At 41.0% G+C, this 20515-nt stretch overlaps 1 protein-coding gene across 6 annotated transcripts in view; it reads right to left on the bottom strand.

The window, feature by feature from the left end:
- Positions 1–2010: 2010 nt before the first annotated feature.
- tcf3b (transcription factor 3b) overlaps positions 2011–20515 on the bottom strand; it is a 24393-nt gene continuing 5888 nt past the window's right edge. For 2 of the 6 annotated variants that reach the window (XM_017407324.3, XM_017407328.3), the window contains 18 exons: positions 16538–16605; positions 15805–15877; positions 15396–15436; positions 15044–15176; positions 14472–14518; positions 9903–10002; positions 9686–9786; positions 9428–9521; positions 9222–9280; positions 8849–8924; positions 8595–8656; positions 8198–8395; positions 7224–7335; positions 6971–7118; positions 6623–6676; positions 4882–5117; positions 4639–4790; positions 2011–4539 (listed from right to left, as the gene is read on the bottom strand). In XM_017407324.3, coding sequence (XP_017262813.1) covers positions 4645–4790; positions 4882–5117; positions 6623–6676; positions 6971–7118; positions 7224–7335; positions 8198–8395; positions 8595–8656; positions 8849–8924; positions 9222–9280; positions 9428–9521; positions 9686–9786; positions 9903–10002; positions 14472–14518; positions 15044–15176; positions 15396–15436; positions 15805–15877; positions 16538–16605 — 1748 coding nt within the window. In that variant the 3' untranslated portion in view covers positions 2011–4539; positions 4639–4644. The remainder of the gene's footprint in view (positions 4540–4638; positions 4791–4881; positions 5118–6622; positions 6677–6970; positions 7119–7223; positions 7336–8197; positions 8396–8594; positions 8657–8848; positions 8925–9221; positions 9281–9427; positions 9522–9685; positions 9787–9902; positions 10003–14471; positions 14519–15043; positions 15177–15395; positions 15437–15804; positions 15878–16537; positions 16606–20515) is intronic. The other 4 variants (XM_017407326.3, XM_017407327.3, XM_017407325.3 and 1 more) reach the window with 4 other exon arrangements.

The raw sequence follows: 20515 nt of genomic DNA, 5'->3' as shown, positions 1-20515 counted from the left end.
GTAGCTTTCGCTCTGCTGTCTTGTCTCTGCTTTCAGAAAGGCTGGGGGGGGTTTCTGGTCCTTAAGCAGCACAGATGTTCGGGGTACCCTTGACCTCGCGGTGCAGGCCCACGTGGAGCGTTTCGACGAGCCGCCAGACGTCAACAAGGACTCTGGAACGCCACGCTCTGCAGCAGCAGCAGCACCTGCCTGCATCTCACTGAGTTTTAGGTGGGCCGGGGAAGAAGCTAGACTTACAGCGGCGTTCCTAAGTGGGACAGAAACACAACTGCATACTGGACTGCGTTGACCATTGTGTAATCGGCCCAAGAAACGTAGTTTCAACAACAAGTCCAAGAAAAAACAGGACATTAAAATGTTACATTACAGAAAAATAACCACGAAAAGTGTATATGTTAGTTGAAGTTTTGTCATTCTGATCAATTAAAAATCGGTTGTTTTTTTTCTGAATTAATGCAGGTTGTTACTTCAGCTGAACATTGCTGAATTTATATTTATGTCTTAATGTATGATTTGAATTCAGTGCATCACAGTAATTATTTAAAACAGTATGTTTTTCTGTATGTCACCCTAACAGACTCAAGAAATGGGAATTAAAATATAAATCAATGAGCCTGAAGCTGGATTTGAAAAGAATAATTTTAACTGTACCTAACCAAAACCAAATATATGAAAATCATGATTTTAAACTGAGGAGAACTGTATAAAAATAACTACCTTGTTTAAAAGTAGTTAAAAACCTGTTTGAGGGGATTTTTTTATGAACTGTGAACTATTAATAAAGCAAGAATGCCTGTTCATTTTGTTGAACTTTATATGTAAAACATTATAGCTGTCCATTTTGTCCTGAAGTGTGGTGAAGTTTTTAGGGTAAGTCGGAGATTATCTCTAACGCTCCGTCGAAAAAAATAAATAGTGGAAATAAAAACAAACAGGCTAAACTAAAGACAGCTAAGACGCTAACAGCGGGACACAGGGGCCTTTGAAACTCAGGAAACAACACAAGAGTCCTCAAATTATTCGCCAAAACTCATCCTGATATTGATTTAACTTACCAACAACCTTAGAATATAAACATAATTAGGACCGACACCTTTATTGAGGCTATTTTTTGGTCCCATTTTGAGAATCTGCTCGAAGCGAAGATTTATCCGAAGGACCCCTACCCTGCTTAGGCTGGCTCCTTTAATGCCTGATGAAAAATAACCACCTAAAAAAAGTTGTGCTGATTAAAAGATTCAAAGTTCCGACAGCTCAGGCTCGTTCTTGGCCACCAAACAGCGACAATGGGTTTTTTAAACGTTAATATAAAATTTAATCTTGTAATCATAATGAATGGATTAGACCGGTAATAATAAGGAATAGAAACAAATATCATTTCCGTACTACAATAAACCCTTTATTACAAAGATTTTTTTTATTTTCGCTTTTTGTGTATACAATATTCAAAAGCCAGACATTGGAAAATGTATATTTTGTTATTAAAATGGAACATTTATTGCTACATTAATTATATACAGGACAATTATCAACTATTTATAATATATTCATATATGAATAAGTGGCAAACTGGGCGAGGACCCTGTATGAGTCAACATTGTCTCCACAGTGTATTTAATACTAATTTGTCACACCCATTTTCAATTCAAACTTGATACCGAGCGTTTAAATCAATCGTTTCTGTAGACAGAAGCCAAATCCAGTCAGCTGAAAACCTTTCCAGCTCCTGAAGTTCAAACTATGTGTTTGAGACTTGAGTCAAAAAATAAAATGGCTGCACAACAATGTTTCTTGTAGACTAAGGAGATGTTCACCATATTAAGCTTGTGCTCAGATATTTACACAAAGCAATTCATAGTGAAATATAGTAATCAGAGCCAAAAGCTGGCCTTTCTTAAATATTCTGTATCTGCAGTTTTAAAGGTCTGGACCCATGATCATAACTAAAACAGCAGTTTGGACTCTGCAAACCAGGTGAATGGTTAGAAAACAAAAGAAACCTAAACCAGATCTGCTTAACATTTATTTATTTAACTAGATACACGGAAAGAAAATCTCTTTATACCATTTAAACTTCTTCCTCAAAAAATTGAAAGAAAGAAAGAGGAAAAAAAAAGTATTAAGGGAGGATGGGGGGAATGAACAAGTACCTCTTTAATCTCCAAGATAAATGAAATGATATGGTTCACAACATAAAACTGTCTTAAATGAAAAATACAACAAGTTCAGGCACTGATAAGGTATCACTCTCCCATCATGACATCTTAAGTCTTGAGAATGAAAAGGCCACACTATTGATTTGTATAGGTCTTTTTCTTCATCACGATTTTTTTGTTTTGTTTTGTTGTTTTTTTTTTGTATTTTGTCCTTTTTTTTTGCAAAAATTAAAACACACACAAAAAAAAAAGCTCCACCTCCCACTTGTGATTACATGTTCGTAAAAAGAAACCATCCACATCATGACATGGGAATAACATCACAATAACACTGATTTGTTCTCGATATTACCTTACATACAAAGCCGGACGCCTGCCTCCGGAGTGAGCTGCACACTCGGGAGCCACTCGGTGGAGGGCAGACGCAAGAAAAAAGGTGAAATGAAAACTTTTACACTGCGCTAAAAAAACAAAACAAAAACAAAAAAAAAAAAAACAGGAACACAACTTTGAAAATGAAGGCAATCCACATTTGTATGGTTAGCTACATTCAAAAACCTGTTGCATAATTACTGTTGGAGACAAAAATCCCTTTCCATTTTCTTTTTTCTCTTTTAAATCAGTGCCTCGATGCTAAAGTAAGACCACCTCAACATGACCGTGGCACAAACTGTCCACTGATGCCTAAATGGAAAACAAGGCATTCGTTTTGATGTGCCTTACAACTAAAACTGGAATTTTTTTTCATTTTTTTTTTAAAAAAAGGATATACAAACACTTTATTTATCATCTGTTGATCTTTTCTTTTTTTTTTTTTCCTGTCATCCCAGTTTGATGTCAACTCAACTTTTGAACACCATTTAAATGTTAAATATCCCCTTATACAGCTCATCTACAATACACTCTAAACTTCAAACTAATATTGCCATTTATGTAAAAAAATCTACAATGTATAGACTAACAAAAAATATATATTTTTATATATATTTACTTTTGAAAAAAATGCAACAGAATAATGCATGAAGTGAATTTACACGTCACACTTCTCTCGGTAAGAAAGGTGAGAACACGCTGACTCGGGAGGAAGGTGAGGGACTTGTAATTCAGTGGGAATGGTCATTTAGGAATTACACAAAGTCTGCTTTAACAACTGTGGTGAAAAATAAAGAAACTTCTGGGTTTTCTTTGTATTTTACAGATCAATAAAAGGGGAAAAGACTTGAGCTGTTTAGTCTGCTGGCACTGTCAGGAAACCATTTCAACAAACAGCACTGAGGGGTGCTGATCACCTCCAAGTGATTTGAATGGCTTTAATACAAGACTTTTAGGGAGTGAAATGTGATACAGGTCAACTGCCTAAATTTATACAACTGTGCTTTGTCTCATCTGTGAATGCTTTAGTACATAAAGCAGTACAAAAACCTGAATGTACAACGAAGGGCTTGCTGGAGAAACACTAGAATGGCTGGTCAACAACGAGGAAGAACAGTTTGTTTTTGTTGACAGATTCTATCGCTTGGACAATTCATAACTTTCCAGGAAGAAGTCTTTAATTCCAAGTCTCCAGACGCCTTGTAGGTTGAGACCGGGTCTGAGCCTCAGGACTGGCTCAAAGTCAAGGAGTTCCCATCTTTCAGGTAAGCTGTATTTGAAATGTCAAAACGTCGGCTGACCTTTTCTGTCTGTGTCCACGCGCACGAGGAAAAGTCACTGAACTTTGACAATTCGTCTTCAACTATGCGTTACATAACATATGTAAGACTGTACCATCACGCTGGGAATGACATACATTTAAAAATAATTGCTCATACACATAAGCAGTCCCTCACAAATGTTCCTCACATGTACAGCAATTTTGCCTTAATGTCAAATAGAAAACATGTAACAATTAGGCACAAATCCGCAATTCAGTTTGTGTTTGTTTATGTCTCCGTTTCCTTTCCCCCCCCCTCCCTCCCCCCTCCACCAGAGCACCTCTTGGCAGTGTGTGGAGTCCCAAAACGTGGCAGGACAAAACAACTCTGGTGTTGAACCATCATGTGAAAACCAAAAAAAAAAAGAATTTAAACATTTTACATGTATAAAACAAAACAAAAAACAAAAATAAAAATTAGGAAAAAAAAAAAAATTTCTTCACATTTGAGTTTGTAGTCATGGCTGGGAGTGTGAAAAAACACACTGTGTCAGTTTTGGCAGTATGCATGTGAGTACAAGTGTGTGAATCTTGAAAACTTGAACGGACAACACAGACATGTCCACACACACGCACACGCACGCACACACGTATACACATGCACACACACACTCACACACACTGAGAATAATGGGTGGAAGAAATCTGTTAAGGCCACATCCTCTGACAGCCAGCAAAACACCACCAGATCTGTAAAAAAGGAGAGAACACAAACATTATGCAGCCGTATTTCAGAGTGGCGCAGCTTGAATGACGACGTCACGCTGTCGCTGTCACACGCAGGCCTACCTGGTGTTACATGTGGCCAACTGGATTGTGGCCATCCCCTCCCATGCTGGGGTGGCCTCCTGGGAGCTGCATGGGAGCTTCTCCCACCACCCCGGATACCTTCTCTTCCTCGCGCCGTTTTAAACACGCCGCCTTGGGATTTAGGTTGCGCTCTGACAAAAAAGGGAAAGCGGAAACGAGCCGTGTTTACGAGAGATCGGCTCATTAGTGCCGATTAGAGTCGACATCTGCCTGCAGACTCACCTCTGACTTGTTGTTCTAAATTGAGGATGACGTTGACGGCTTGGTGAAGGATGAGAAGTTTGGTCTGAGGTTTGTCGTGGCTGAGGTGCAGCTGACACATCCTCCCGAGCTCCTTGAACGCCTCGTTGATGTCTCGTACTCTGAGACGCTCTCTGGCGTTGTTAGCCACTCGCCGTTCCCTCTCACGCTCCATCTTCACCTCAGGGGGAAGGTCCTCGTCGTCCTCGTTGTCTTGACTGGTCCCAAACAGAAATAAAGCGGTGACGTCGCGAGCAGACAGACAAACCAACTTCTAATTCATGCCATCACACAAAGAAGTGCTCGTGCGATTACGCGACTATAAACCCACAGTTTTGGTACCATTAAAACGCCGATCTGTAAAAGCCACAACATTCAAGTCATAGAGATTAGTCACTGTTCTGTGGTGCTTCTTAGACGGGCCAAACATTCAACATGGCTCCCACTGTTAGTAGTAAGACTGGGAGTATAACAAGTCACCCCAACAACAAGTAGACTACAAACCAAATCTGACCAGGAATCAGCTTTCCTGATCATTATATACCCTAAGAAGCATTTAAAACATTTGCTGTTTTACAGACTAGAAAAGTTAGACAAAGTATCCTTAAAAGGCTATTTTTACTCTAAAAACTAACAACCTATTTGCAGCAAGTCTACAATTCTGCTCTTGGGTTCCAGCTGCAGCTATCCTTTTTCTGTTTTTTTTTTTAAAGTATGTAAAAATATAACCCTGACTTTGTGCTGAATCTGTACAGCTGACTGCACAACAGCTCCGTAACATTTTACTGTTGTGTTTTCAAGCTGCTCATTCTGTCCGCAGCAATCATCGGGCGTCTTTCCACCACTTAGTCAATCATAACCTAAGTGTGAGATGTCAGCAATGAGATCATGGGCAAAACCTTTATTAGAACGCCGCTCTCCTATTAATGGTCTTCACGCTTCCTTCAGACACGACTGACAGTGATTACACAGCCACAGATGGACATTAGTGTGTGAGGATTTTAAAGAAAGTAGAGGTAAATATGCAACTATTCCTCACAAGAAAACCTCCTATGATCATAACTCATGCTTTTTGTTATGGCACATTGTTTTTCAGACACTATTTAAGCCTCGGCTGCACCTGAAATGTGTTATACCTTTTTTTTGTTTGTTTTGTATTAATATTGAGGAAATACCAACTAGGTTGCTAGGATTAGCTTTTACGTTAAAATTATGGTAGTAGAAAAGGTAAGGTTAGTTAAAAATCAGTCAGATTACTTTTAAGCAGCTGATCATCAGACAAAGTGACCCAAAGTGTTGTTACTTTTTGTCCAAAAAAAAAAAATCTCCACCAAAGTGTGTTTAAGACACGACGCTGAGAGATTCAGCTGCCGCCAAATTATTAGAAAGGTGTGCGTGTGTGAAAGAGGCTCATTAGAGGAAATGATGGATAAATCTACGAAGCAGCAACTTCCTGTTATGATGACACCTTGATCAAGATGGAGAAATTAATTTTTAGTAGCATTTCTGTGTGCCTTGGTGGCTGTACAGCCATTAAGTCTTCGTCCCTAAAAAACTAAAAATAATTTGTCTTTGCAAAATACATCATATCGTCTTCAGAGCTCCCCGTTTTTCTAAAAAATGTACTCGTTTAGACTCCAACCCCAGCTTGAAGAACATTTCTTTGACGGTTGGCAAAACCCCACTAAGCACTGGAAGTTAATTCTCTGTTGGAGAAACTTACTCATCTTTCTGCTCTGATAGGCCAGATAGCATCGGGAGGGTCAACACCTCCTTTCTGTAAACGTGACATGAAGGGAGGGGGGGGATTTTGACATTGTTAAAACACCTAACATATCCTAGAAAATCACTAGGAAACACAGGAAAGAAGAGACCTCTTTGATGAGGCACAGTCTTTCAAAAGTAACAAATAGCTGACATATGGAGCGTTGAAGTAAACATTCACAGCATCAAATCTATTTCTTTTTATTCTCACACTTGGTGACAAGACAGTTTCTACGATGAATAACAATTTGCATTTCTACAGTTTCTGATTAAACACAAACAAATAATAACAGAGTAAGTGAGTTACCTTGTTCGACTGCGGGCCATCTTGGATTCCTTCTTTTCATCCTCTGACTTGTCTGCAACTGAAGAGTTTTCATCGTCCTCTTTGTCTTCTCGTTTGATGTCTGAGCTGCTGGAGGAGTGTGTTGATCGAGCCAAACCACCAGGGAGACCTGAAGATGGACATAGAGTTAAATATTTTCAGTTCGTAAGGCTCTAAAGATTTAGAAACGAGGGTGACTTTGTTTGAAAGAAACAAAAGTAGCAGTTTTACTTACTAGTAAAGCCTTCCGGCTGTCCGACTGATGGTGTGGGTCCAGTTGCATGATGCCCATGAAGGAGAGTGCTGCTGGGAGGAAGGCCTGTGGCTTCCTCGTGTTTCCCTCCCTGCTGATGGAGGTGGAGGCAAGGACAATGATGTAAATCCCACAAGGACAAACACAAAAAGGACAACAGACTGAGAAGGTTCTTAAACAAAATGTACAGAAAACCTGTGAACACACTGAAACAAAACACACAGCCAGCCTAATCTCTTACCCGTTGTAGCAAGCTTTTAAAATTACCTCAGTTTGAATTAATAGTTTCATTCTGATCAGATCGACAAGTTAACAGCTGGTTTTAGCAAGGACCAGAACCAAAGTGGATTTTTAAACAACTACAATCTGACAAATTTCATAACGGTTAACGCAAATACTGCTTCATAAACCTTGACACTGCTGTCACTTTTGCACTGCATGATAACTACAGCAAAAAAGCTCCTCAATCTGGTCAAAATTAAACTATTTCTCCAAACTGAGGTCTTTCAATAAGTTACCTGAAATGGGTAAGTTATTACCTGTTCGTAAGCTTTCCACAGAGCACCACTTCAAAAGATCTAAACTAAATCTGCAAGTTCATGTGCAGTCTAATCTTTGTCCAGCAGATGGCGACAATGACTGTGTTGACCTTCTGTTTTTGTTTTAAGTCCAATATAATGATTTTAACATGTCATTTAGAACACAAAGCTAATTATTTCAAAAATGATCATTTGCAAGACAGTATGAAACTGCTATAAAATTTATAAAATATATATTTTTTAACCTCAAGACCAACAGTTTCCTCAGAAATGTTCATCAGGTTGAACGTATGAGCTGCTTCTATATTACACACAAAACTCTGTGCAGAGAAGTTTCTACGAACATTTGTTTGCTTTATGTCGCTACACACAATCACAAATGCACAAAAGATAACAAGCAGAGAGCCGGTGACTCACCATAGCAGGATGTCTATTGCTGAGGGCGAGGCTGGCATTGGGGAAAGCTGGAGAGAGGCCTCCAAGGCCACCATTATGCACTGAGGACAGGAGGCTGTGCATGTCGGAGTGAGCGCCCTCTAAGGCTGGACCCTGGCCCACAGCGTGGCTACGCAGCACATGGATGGCCTCCTCCAAGCGGTCTTCCATTTTATTCTGCTAAAATAATACACTCAAATTTGGATGCGACACGACAAGGGACAAGCTAAAAACTATTTATTTCAAGGAAACTTTTGTACTTTGTTGGGGACACCTATTAATTTAAGAAATGCTGTGCAAGCTCTAGAAATATATACATTTATAGATAACTTCAGGCTTTAAATTATCTTTGATATAGCAGAGAAATATCTCAACCTACCAGTGTGTGTGGTTGCCCTTCAAAGTTGGGTGTGGTTGGTCTTTGCCACTGAGACTGAGCTCCTGCAGAGACAAAAATGTATCCTATTAAGTGCTTGCACTCAAATATACACCAGATGGCGCTGCAGAGACACGTTTGTAATGAAAACATTAAGCAATGCAGTGCATCACTTCCGATTGAGACGTTTAAATGCCTCAGAAGTCAATTCTTACTTTTCCCACTTTTACCATGTTTATAGAATGCATGGACTGTACCTGCAATGGCCTGAGGAGACCCAGGAGTAGACGGGGCTGAGGAGAAATTATTACTGTTGTGGTCCGACGGGTAAATCTGAAAACGATTGGTTAAAGCGCTTTAAAAATCATGTCAAAACAAAACACATTTTAGACAGAAATTTGACTGTTTCTACATCACACAAAATAACAAATCTGTTCAATGAAAACCATAAACAAAACAATTGTTAGTAAATCATTATATTAGCAAAAAAAAAAGTTTTTTATGTTACTCACTATGTTAGAAATGTTTTCTAGACAAAGATTACACAAATGACTACAAACAGGTCTTTAAATGTTGATATCAGTTGCAGGTACAAGATATAAACTTTTGCTAACAACAAGAACAACTCACTGAGGCTAGAGCCTTTCCGATCTCATCTCCTGAGCTGCTCGCTGTAGTACCTCGGCTGGCTGCAGAGACAGAATAAATAATGCAAGTCGGACGTCTCGACAATTTCTTCTTGAGGAATAAATAAAACTACCAAAGCGGACGAACGGATCAGTAACAGCTGCTTGCGAGATAAGGTGTAGGAAAAGTTCAGGTGCATAGATTCCTACCCATGATGCCCTCTCCGTTGATGGTGGGTGTGTGGTTGTAGGTGGTGGGGGCTGAGTGGAAGCCGTTGACTTCACTGCCGTGCAGAGGATAGCTCTGTAGGGAGAGCAGAAAAGTTGCTCAAAACTGAATAGCATGTTAAAAAAACAAAACATTTTAAACACTTTTCATCATGATAATAGTCTAATAAAGTCAAATGTTCAATATATAAGGAATTGAGAAGGAAATAGCCACACAGTCAAGAGGAAGTTTGTGCTCACCATTCTGTCCTGTGGGTTGATTGGAGGGAACGAGCCAGGCTGTCCGATGTGAGGGGAGTTACTCAGCATGCCAGAATAGCCAGAGGATGACCAGGGATCTTCTGAGGAAAGTCAAAGTAGATTTTAAAATAAGAAAAACATAAATACTTGGTTCATAAACAGCAAACTAAGTGATCAATGTTTTGGGTTTTTTTTGTTTGTTTGTCTGAAAAGCTACCTTGCATGTAGAAAGAGCCTGGGTAAACCGTGCCGGGCTTAGCACCAGGATATCCTCCGTTGTCCCTGACGTACTCCTCACTGGATGTGGAAGCGTAAACCTGAGCAAACACACGCAAGTAACAAACCGTTTAAACAAGGGTCAGCAATATGTGTTGTACACCAAAAAAAAAAAAAATACACATTGATGCAACGTCAAAAAACCACTGACATGTAAACAGTGGTCTGGAACATTTTTAGAATGGGTGGTACATGTGAAAGTAAAGATATGAAACCATTAGCGAGATAAGTTACTTCACCACACTAAAAAATAAAGAAATACAAATCCACAAGAACAGCTCAATAAGAAAAGAAGAGCCAGTGAAATTCGAGCATTCTCTAGAAACATAGCCACTGATACAGCTTAAGAAATATAATGTCTGTTTTGGTAAGAACAAAATATTTATACCCTTTAAAAATTCAAAAGTCACAATCGCAAAACTCATGAGAGTTAAGCCAGCTGAGCCCCGTGGAATGATAAAGACGTATTTATTACCATTTTATTCAATCATCTTGTTTTATTTTAGCTGTGAAAAGCTAATTCCAGTAGCCTTTAGCTGCCACAAGATGGCAGGAGGGAGTCTGCTGCTGGTGGAGAAGGAAGGCCAGCTCCTCTCCTGTGGAGGAGAACACAGTGGCCATGGCATGCTGGGCACAGTGACGGCTCGAATCCCAGTGCACAGTGAGCATTTCCTCTCACTCCTAGGACCCCGGTGACACCGCGCTGCCTGGCCTGCAGCCCCTCCCAATAAAATGCTCCGTATCAGCTCGCACACATACCATGCATTTAGTGAACCAACACACCCACCGATGCACAATCCCACAGCAATGCTCTCAAACAGTTCTGTACGTCAGAGGATTGAAACTGATACGGCCGACAACTCGGACGAATATCTACTATGCGCACCAAGAGTTCAGACGTTCTTCCTAAATATTAGTAACAAAAAGCCGCTCGTAAAGACGCAAGATGGACAAAGAGAGGCCGTCGGTTTCCAGACACCATCATGTGCCACTCACTCCTCTTTTTTCCTCTGTGCTACACGTTAGAGGAAGAGGAAGAGAATGAAGGCTATGCTGCAAAGAATGCTAATCCAGAAAAGGGATTTTTTCTGTAATTTGATTTAACAAGGAGAAGTGGAAAGGGAATGGAGAGATGCACTTCTAATTACAGAGCCATCTGCCTGTTCCTGGACCGCATCCAACTCCACAGGCAGCTGGGCTGAGGAGAGGCAGCGAGGAGAGGGGGAGAGAGAGAGAGAGAGAGAGAGAGGGAGAGAGAGGGAGAGATGGGGGCTGGGATCCAGTCAGCAAGAGAGACGGAAAAGACAGAGAGAGAGGGAGAAATGGTGGTGGGTAGGGGGTGGCAAAGGGGCAAGGAGGAGGATTGAAGGGGGGGTGGAAAGGCCCTGATGATATATGAAATGGGTAGAGAGATAAGGGGTGTTCAGGGGGACGAGGGAAGGTAATCTAAATGACTTAAACAAAGCTTGATATGACCAGGGGAGTGTGAAGAGAATGGGGGGGTGGGATTTAAAATGATCACGGTTAATTCAGGGGAAAACATGATGGAGATGGTTTCATTTAACAATAAGCTTTGAGTTGTTCTTTCACTGGGAACAATGTCGCGTGGATCCTGCTGCTCTAGATGGAAGCAGAACACCACAATGACTAGTGGATAATTGTATTCGCTCGAAGAATAGAGATTTATAGAGTAAAATCCTTAACTAACAAGGGTTTAATGTAATTCAAATTATGACCGTGTAAAACACTAGGGGAAAAAATAAAAGAATGTTGCAAGGGGTAGATGAAAATAAAGACCAAACTTACGGCCATGTGCTTGTATTCAACCACAAGGGTATGTGGAGAGTCTACTGGACAACTAGGGGGCAGAAGAGAAGTGGACGCTTGGGTTTTAGTTTCTGGCAAATAGGAGGTGAGGGTTCACGGGGGACAGCAATGATTCTGTGCACAGGTATCGATGGGAAACTTTACAAGAAATGGGTTAGTGATTTAGAGCCACATCATATAGGAGACAAAAAGAAAGAAAGAAAAATAAAAACTGACAAGTTGGTAAAGAAAAGTAGGAAAGGGAGGAGTGTGGGGAGGGAGGAAGGACCACAGGATCATCATCAGCAGCAGTCATTAATCTGGGCTCAGACACGAGGCTAAGAGGCCTCGCAAGCACTGCGCCTCACAACTGGGTCACTCACGGGGGGGAGGCCCACCCAGGCCATCATGTGGTGAGGCGTAGGCGGAGGACCGGGCGAGGTGGGGGAGGAGGGGGTTCGCACACAGACGTCTCATCGTTCGCACTAAAACCACACGGCCATCGCTTGTGTTGCGGAGAACGACTGAGGTTCAGACAGTGAAAAAGAGGGAGCCCCCCCCCAGTCCTCAATGCCAGACAGTGTTCACACTCAGACTCTGTGATGTAGTCAGTCACTACGTTAAAGTGTGTCGACACACACGAGTTTCAGCAGCCACTTCAAGATGACAACACCCACAGGTAGAGGACAGCAGCTGTGGGTTAAACAAACACAGCTTCATTTTCCAAAGAAACTTATCAAACTCAACTCAACTCTGTCTACAAACTGACTGTTGAGTAATTAATAAAACTAATCAAAGTCAGCATAACAAGTTTAATTTGCCACTGTATCTGAATCCAAACAGAAAAATACAACACTGCTGACGTCTGAAGAAATATTCTCTAAACTTATACATCTAAATCTCTGATATAAACACATTCTACAAAAATCCTCACATTTAAAAGCCTCAGAAATCTGTCATATGTGTTCAAATTTAGTCAAACGTTTGTTTATGAGTTCTATGCCTAAAATAACAAAATCCCAGGCCAAAGACGTCTAAAACTGATAGATGACTGGTTGTTGTTCTGTGCTTGTGTTGCTTCCCTTCAGCTTTGGGACACTGTGCTGAAATGCAGAAGCAACAAGTGTGCCTTTAATCTTTGAGGTCACTCCTGTTATTTGAGAACTACAGTAGCACAAGGGGAGGGTTAGAGAAAATGTTTGTGCAAAGGCAATATTTCAAAAATGATGAGCCAGTGCCAGCAAAAGCATCGAGACCGGCCTATAATACCAGCAGAAACACAGACAACGACATGCTAGAGTCCATCAGAGCTGAAATATGTTTGTCATATGATAGAAAAATGCATCCATTAGCTCATTAGCTCATAGATACAAATATCTGTCAGCCATTTCAAAACAGAAATTAAAAATGTCATGCAACTGTTTTAGACTAAAATCATTGTATGCTAACAAATGCCATTTTGGTCAAACCATTAAAATAACACGATGCAGTTATATGCAATATCTCACAAAGTTAGCACTTGAAACATGTTGTAAAGGACTCAGCTACTACCACACAAAATTTTAGCTCAATATTTGCAAAACTGACTGAGTTATAGCTATTTTTGTGTTTGCTAAGATTGCTTTGCCGTAGTGGCCATCTTGAATCGGTTCCAAAAGTTAATTGGTTGTAGATTTCGACCCGATCGTGACTTTCATTAAAATCCATTCAGATTTAGAAGATATTTTGCTACAAGGAACACACACGAGCAAAAACATTATCGCTTTCGCCTTCAGCGGCAGGCGACAAAAAGCATATGAAGTTGTGTTGAGCTTGCACAACAAACAGTAAAACAAAACAAAAACACAACTCGGACACATCTATTGAAACATTTAGCAGAGCGGGCTGGTTCTCAACACCACAAGAGTCAAACTGTAATAATGACAAGAATTTTAAAAAAAACAACAACAAGATGCACGCAACTGGAATCCGATTCAGTTCCATCAAATGCAGAACGGTGACTTGTTCTTCCAGCTATGTGTGGCTGCCATCATCCTCACATCAGCTGTTAGGATGTGGGACAAAACCAACACTTGGCACATTAGGTCATCGCATCACAAGATACTTTATGTTTCAGGGAGAAGTGTTGGGCGATGAACAGAACTCTGAATTTATTAAGGTGGAGCTCTGAACAATCTTGAGAAAATAAAACTTAAAAAAACAACCTTGTAAATAAGTGGAACAAGGCAGGTTCCTTAATAATAATAAAAAAAAAGGATTTGTAAAGACCAAGTATCATTTACAAACTTGGATTAATAAAATGTGAGCAGCCTTCATAACTAAACCAGCTCCAAATATGTGTGTGTATGCGTTTTCCTACAACCCATAATTCCAATTGGGACAATGATAAGTTTGCCTTGAGTCTTCTTAAACTTCATGGCTACATGACCGTCAACACCCCAACACCACTGGAGACCACTTGACTGTAACAACAACTATAGTGATGATGTTTATTGGGGTCTGAGTTGCCCAACTGTCAGCTTTCTGAGAGAGGGGCTGAGCAGAGGGTCTTTACCCCTGTCTGTCACAAATCTGCTCAAGCAGAGAGTAAAGCAGTGTACATGTGAACGAAGAAAGAGGGGAGGAAAAAAAAGAAAAGAAAAACAGAAAGAGGCAGAGAGAAACTGGCTGTGAGCTGTGAAGACAAGAAGAAATAAGCTCTCACCGAGGATGGCAGGCCAGGGGGTTTCCGAATCTTCTTTGGCTGGGTGTCTACACACAGACAGCAGAGACAGAAAATGTCAAAGATAAAAAAAAATAATTTTTTGCCTATTTTTTTTAAAAAACCCAACACGAAAGGACTTAGCAATGACACATTTGCAAACATTACACCAGTTCAGGTGCAGTTTTATTACGAGCTTGTTCCAATTTCAGACGCAGACAATAATAAATGTGCAGAAGTAACTTTCTGTGAGCAAGTCACTGAGAAACAAAATGTTTCTTCATTGGAATGCATATGGACTAATATATACAAATATTATAAAAATTCAACAAAAGCTTGATCATTTTTTCACCTTTGCATTCTGGCCTTTTGTTCGGTCAACACAAGTGCTGTGAATAATGTTAAAGTAGTCTTAAAAATCTATGACATATGCACTGTTGAATATTTGATGACATTGTGAGGACCAAACCTATATATTAAACACTTTATTTATAAAATTAAAAATAAATAATAGTGGAAGAGAAAGTGACAAAAATGACTGCTGTAACAGAATGTTTTTATTTTATTTTTTTTACCTAAACCTCCATCAGGCGGCCTTCTCCTGGGGTTGTTGGGGTATGACGGGTAAAACTGAGAGCCAGACTTTAGACCAGAGGGAGACAAAGCATCTGGGCTGGGCATCGCTATGTCGCTGGGAAGAAAACCCGGCTAGAAAAGGACAGAGACGACAAGTTTTACTGGTCGTGTTTACGGTATAGGTGTGTGGGAGAAAACAGCATAGAACAACTTCTCTTCTAAGAAACAAAGACGGTTGTAAATTCAAAGTGTCTGAAAAGAGAACTGAGAAAACTGAGCTTCCTTTGCAGCAACAGTACTTGAATTTAGGTTTCACTTGTTTAACCTAAAAATGACAAAGCATGAAAATACCTGGCTTCCAAAGGGGGAGTAAGGTGGCCTCTCATTTTTACCTGTGAAGTGAAACATGGAGGTTGAACATTAGTGCAATTGAAACTCTTCACTGTATACACATTACGAGGCGCAAACAGTAATGCATATAAAAAGTAGGCTTTTCACAAGCAAAAAATAAGTTGAGAGGCCCTCCCCTTTCTCAGTACGCTCAGCTGCATAAAGCAGCCCGCCAGACAAAACCCCTGGGAGGGTTTCTGCTTCAGCGCCCCAACATCCCCAACACTCAACGAGTGAGCACAGGCACACAGAAATGTCGGCACGCATGCACATTATGGCATCCAGAAAACAACACTGCAGTCAGGACAAATCGCCACAAAAGCACAACACTTAAACAAAACAAACAAAGAAAAAAACACTTTGACCATACCAGCAATCCCTGAACTGATAAACGGAGAAGACAAGCCTTCATGTTCACTGAAGTGGGATCCCTCTCCATAGGCCTGTAGGAACAAGAGCACAAAACATGTCAAATACAAGTAAATAACATAATGAGTGTAGCATGAGGCAAATATAGTGATGCACCTACATACAGAAAGATACCTATAGACCATACAGTCACTGCAGCTGTCCCATATGGATTAATGCTTACTCTCCCTCCGATTTTCTAACAGGGTCTGTGCCAAACATATTTGTATCATCTCGAGGGATTCAAACTGACTTTCTTAATTATCAACTTGTGGTAATCAAAGCTTTCCGCATCCATTTCACCCCCCTGTTCCTCATATTTACACAGAGTGGTGCCAAGACAGTTATGGTGGATGTGAAGCTGCAATTACCGCTGGGCTACAACAGAGGTTCTGAGCTACCAGGGAGCTTGCCAATCCTGCAGAATCCTGCGCCAAGGTTATTAGGTAGAAAGCAAAAACTACAACTGCAAATCAAAAATGGCATTTGGCAGAGAAGGAGAAGAAGGAAAAAAAAATCTCTAATCTGTTGTTGGTAGTTGGGGGGGGGGGATGTACGTTTTTCACCTCTGGTGGTGTGATTAACTGAATGTGTGTAAGTGACAGCATCAAGGCATCTGGTATTACTCCTTAGATCTGTAATCTTACAATCAGGTGCAACAAAACAGCATGGCTGATCGCGTGGTTAGGTCTTACCCGTCCTTGGCTGAATGGGGGACTGTTCTGTTCTGTGGCGCCCCAAGAACCAGAGCCGCTGCGCTCATCTATTGCCATAAAAAAAAACCATTTAGTTAAAAACAGAAAGTGTGAACATGTTCCTCTGTAAAAAAAAAAAAAAGAACAACAGAAAGTGACAAAATGCAGGTTGGACAAACTGAGCACCAGCAGTCCTTTAAAGAAATAAATACAAGTCTAGATTTGTTAAAAACACTCAAAGTGTAGTCAGAAAGTACTGAAAGACATACTATTCTTTACAGATAAAGTGGCCAGGAGAGAGTCAATGTTTAATGATTTCTAGGGGAAAACGTGTATGAAATGCTGTGCGATGTTCCTATTAGAGTTCATTATGGTTACTGAACAGCAGAAAATTAACCATTTACTTTCTAATGTAAACCACAAGGTTAAAACCTTATCTGAGCCACATTTAATTACACCCAGCAGTGTTGACACAAACGAGTAAAACAAAAACGTGCGAAGTCGAAAACTGAAACCCGAGGTTATAGGTAAGGAAAGGAGCTGATGTGTGGCACAAAGAAAACACAGCCAAAAACTGGTGAAGCAGAAAACTCCAAAATACCCCCATCATCCCCTTCTCCCTGTCTAATGCACTAATGCTATCCAGGCTCTCTGGAGACACAGGGCTTAATTGCATGCTGATTTGCATAATTGTGCATATTAATGCAGCTTCCTTATGAATATTCATATTTTGCCTTTGATTTTCGCCTAATTAAAAAAATGTGTGTGAGAAAGCAAAAGAGCGAGCGAGTGGAAGGAGAAAGCAAGGAGAAGAGAGAGAGGGGGGACATGAGCGAGAGGGGTCTGGGTGAGATCAGCAGCCTGGTTGACGAGTGAGAATGAGCGATGAGACTAACAGAGTGGTGCAAGCACCTACACACACTGCGACAGCCGTGATCTATGGAGCTGATGCCAGTGGCATGGCGAATCGGGCGAGCGGGGAGGAGAGGGGACCTCGGAAGGATCGGCCCCGCACACCGTCACATCAGTCCTGCGCTAATAAAGAGGTGCAGCCGCGTCCAAAGTGACAGGACGGCGGCGGCGAGCTGGCTGCTAAATAAAGATGGCAGGCTTTGTATGGAGGAACTTTCACCCTGAGCTTTGTGCCAGGAAAAGTACAGGAATAAATAAGATGAATAAAACATCTACTTTAAAGGACTTGTGTCTACAATCGGCCTGTCCACTTAAAATGCAACATACACCCTTACAGGTAATAATGTCACATCTAGAAAGCGAATCACAAAATCACTTATTATCACCGTTGATGGTAAGCTGTACTGAACATATCTACAAGAAAAAGCTCCTTTTAAAGCATCCTTCATCCACCTATGATGCCTCCATTTGGCCAACAGGAGAGCACAGAGGACAGAGTGAAAGCATGGCTGTGCAGGGGAGGTCTGACAACATTGTTTCACACTTACTGGAGTAATTAACTCAGAGGCAATTAAAACAAGGTGGAGAGCCGCGGAGGTGGTACCGACACCTTCGAGAGCTCCAACCATGCTGGAACGGAGATTCTCCTATTGTTGTTTGTCACTTGTCCCATATCATATCAAACAAGATCACCGCCACCAATGAAGAAAGCATCTCCCATGGCTCAAGAAACACAAAAATATTTATAGTCACATTTAACACCAGCCTCTTTTTTTTTGGGAAATATTATTTTGATGCTGAGCGCCTTGCTGCTTTCACACCAAAAATAAAAAAAGGGGAAGAATTAATCGCATCAACAAGTTAAGCACCGTTTTTAAGTTATTCTGGTGCTCCTATATCAATCATATGATCAGCAAAAACACTTTCAGGACTTTAGTTTCTAAGTCTTGAACAGCTCGGAGTGAAACATTTTGCAAAGAATATTTAAAGAGTGTGAATTCTGGATAAAAATGATAAAACGATCAGACTATCCTGATCACGACTTGGTTGGATTTTTCAAGCTTTCTATTACAAGTTCGGAGAATAACACGAAAACCACAAGCTGACGCTGCAGCAACTCCGCTTGTGATGTCATGGATTAATAATCAGCAACGTGATAGATAGATAGAAAGCACGGCTAACCCGTTCTCATAAACTTTGGAAAACAAAAAGGTTTCTTGTTCAACTTAATTTTCACTTTCTGAGGAGCAGGTCTGCAACTCACTGTGCTGCTGAACAAGAGAAAGTTGGAATAAAAATTAACTGAGAATTAATACTGGCATGGATTTCCCAAGGGGGGCAGCTTATTTAGCACTTCAACATAAATACCATTTGGTTTTATTATGTCTTGTTTAAAAAAAAGGGAAGTCTAAAATTTAAAACCACCTTAAACTAGACTATTTAAATAGACTATCTGAGCTGAGTTTAATTAATTTTTCAACTGTTTTAACTCGCTGTGCGTCACAGACCCACTTGAAGTAAGCGATGAATACAATCAAATTAAATTAGAGCGACAAAATGCCCTGGATTATCTTCCAATTGTGCATCCACATGAATGTAAAAGTCAAAGAACTGGCTGGTTTACAATAGTTTCTTTGCATTTCCCTAGATTTCAGCTTGGCTTGTTTGAATGTACTCGCAAGGCAAAACAAATAATGACTGAAAACCAGAGCCCAGAAAAATATTTATTTTCTGAGCTACAAAGCCTTCTCATGGCTGCAGGCTCTGAAAACATCCAATTTAGCAAAAAGAAGAAAAAAAAAAGAAAAAGAAAAAAGAAAAGAAGAGAGAAGCCACCCGCATTTTAGATTTTCCCTTTGAGGGCTTAGATTTTCCTGTAAGACTTTGACCAACGTAGGAATAACTACATAAAAATATGCAGTTAGGCAAACAACTGAGCAAGAAGTTAAAGGCAAACCTATTAAGCTCGCCACAAAGAGAGACCACAAGTGTAAATTCTGAGTTGTTTTTTGTCATCTTCAGGAAGTAAGGCTGTCGTGTCCCTTGTATTTGTGTGTGAAGGGGGTTGGAGACGTTGCCAGCAGCTGCAGAGGTGACCAAGGGGACGCCTGCCTGAAGGCTTGTGGGCTTGGCCAACTCCCACCACACACACACACACCGTCACACTCTGCCTCCCCTACTTCTCAAACATCCCACACTTCTCGCCAATCCTCTTCTCTCTTTCCCCTCCCCAGTCATCCTACACGGGGCACCTAACCCCCACCGCCCCCCCTCCGCACACACGCAGGCCAGTGAGGAAGGGAGAAGGACGCCTAATGCAATTAGCACCCCTCTGAGCACTTTTGTGTTGATGAATAGAGGTGGTCTGGTGGGCCACTAGGACCGCTCGCTACCGTTCCCGCGCTGCTGGGTCCCCTGAATATACAAGCAACCTAAACAACGCCATGGCTGGACGTTGTTCTTTAATGGTCATCATTTCTACAGTAAATACATTTTCAGGCATCAGGCAACACACAGAGCAGTGCTGGCCAAAATTTGGGGGTGGAGCTTAAAAAAATGAAATAAAATAAATAAATATAAAAGCACACAAGCCCTTATGCTACCTAATAAATGTACTGAGACAAATGTTGGTGTCTTTTTCTACATGTGGTGGGATCACATTCACTCCGAGTTTCTGACTGAAACTCTTGAGCCGGACTCTGCATGTGTTAGCATTTTGACTCTGGTGCTATTAAAGAGTACCTGCAGGATCTCCCCAAGTTAAAGGTGACAGCTTTAAGTATCACATTATAATGGGTGTCAATGACCGAGGGCCACACTTTAGGACATGAGGAGGGGGGGTAGGAATTAACTCCTCACTGCTTAGTAATTGCCTGCTGTAATAGAAACAAACAGAATCCTGCCTTCCACAGACTGATCCCTCTATTCAGCGAGCTCTCTTTTCCCCACTCTGGCCACTCACTGCATGCTGGGCCAGTTTAAGAGGCTGCGAGCTGGGGGTGAGGGACATTGTCTCAGACTTGAGCCATTTCCTGCAGATCAGTGGGGGTAAGAGCCCTGTGCCGG

The sequence above is a fragment of the Kryptolebias marmoratus genome, linkage group LG24 (assembly GCF_001649575.2).
Source record: "Kryptolebias marmoratus isolate JLee-2015 linkage group LG24, ASM164957v2, whole genome shotgun sequence".
NCBI lineage: Eukaryota > Metazoa > Chordata > Actinopteri > Cyprinodontiformes > Rivulidae > Kryptolebias > Kryptolebias marmoratus.
Note: the sequence above shows the minus strand (reverse complement) of the source record. Positions and strands in the feature narration are given on the sequence as shown.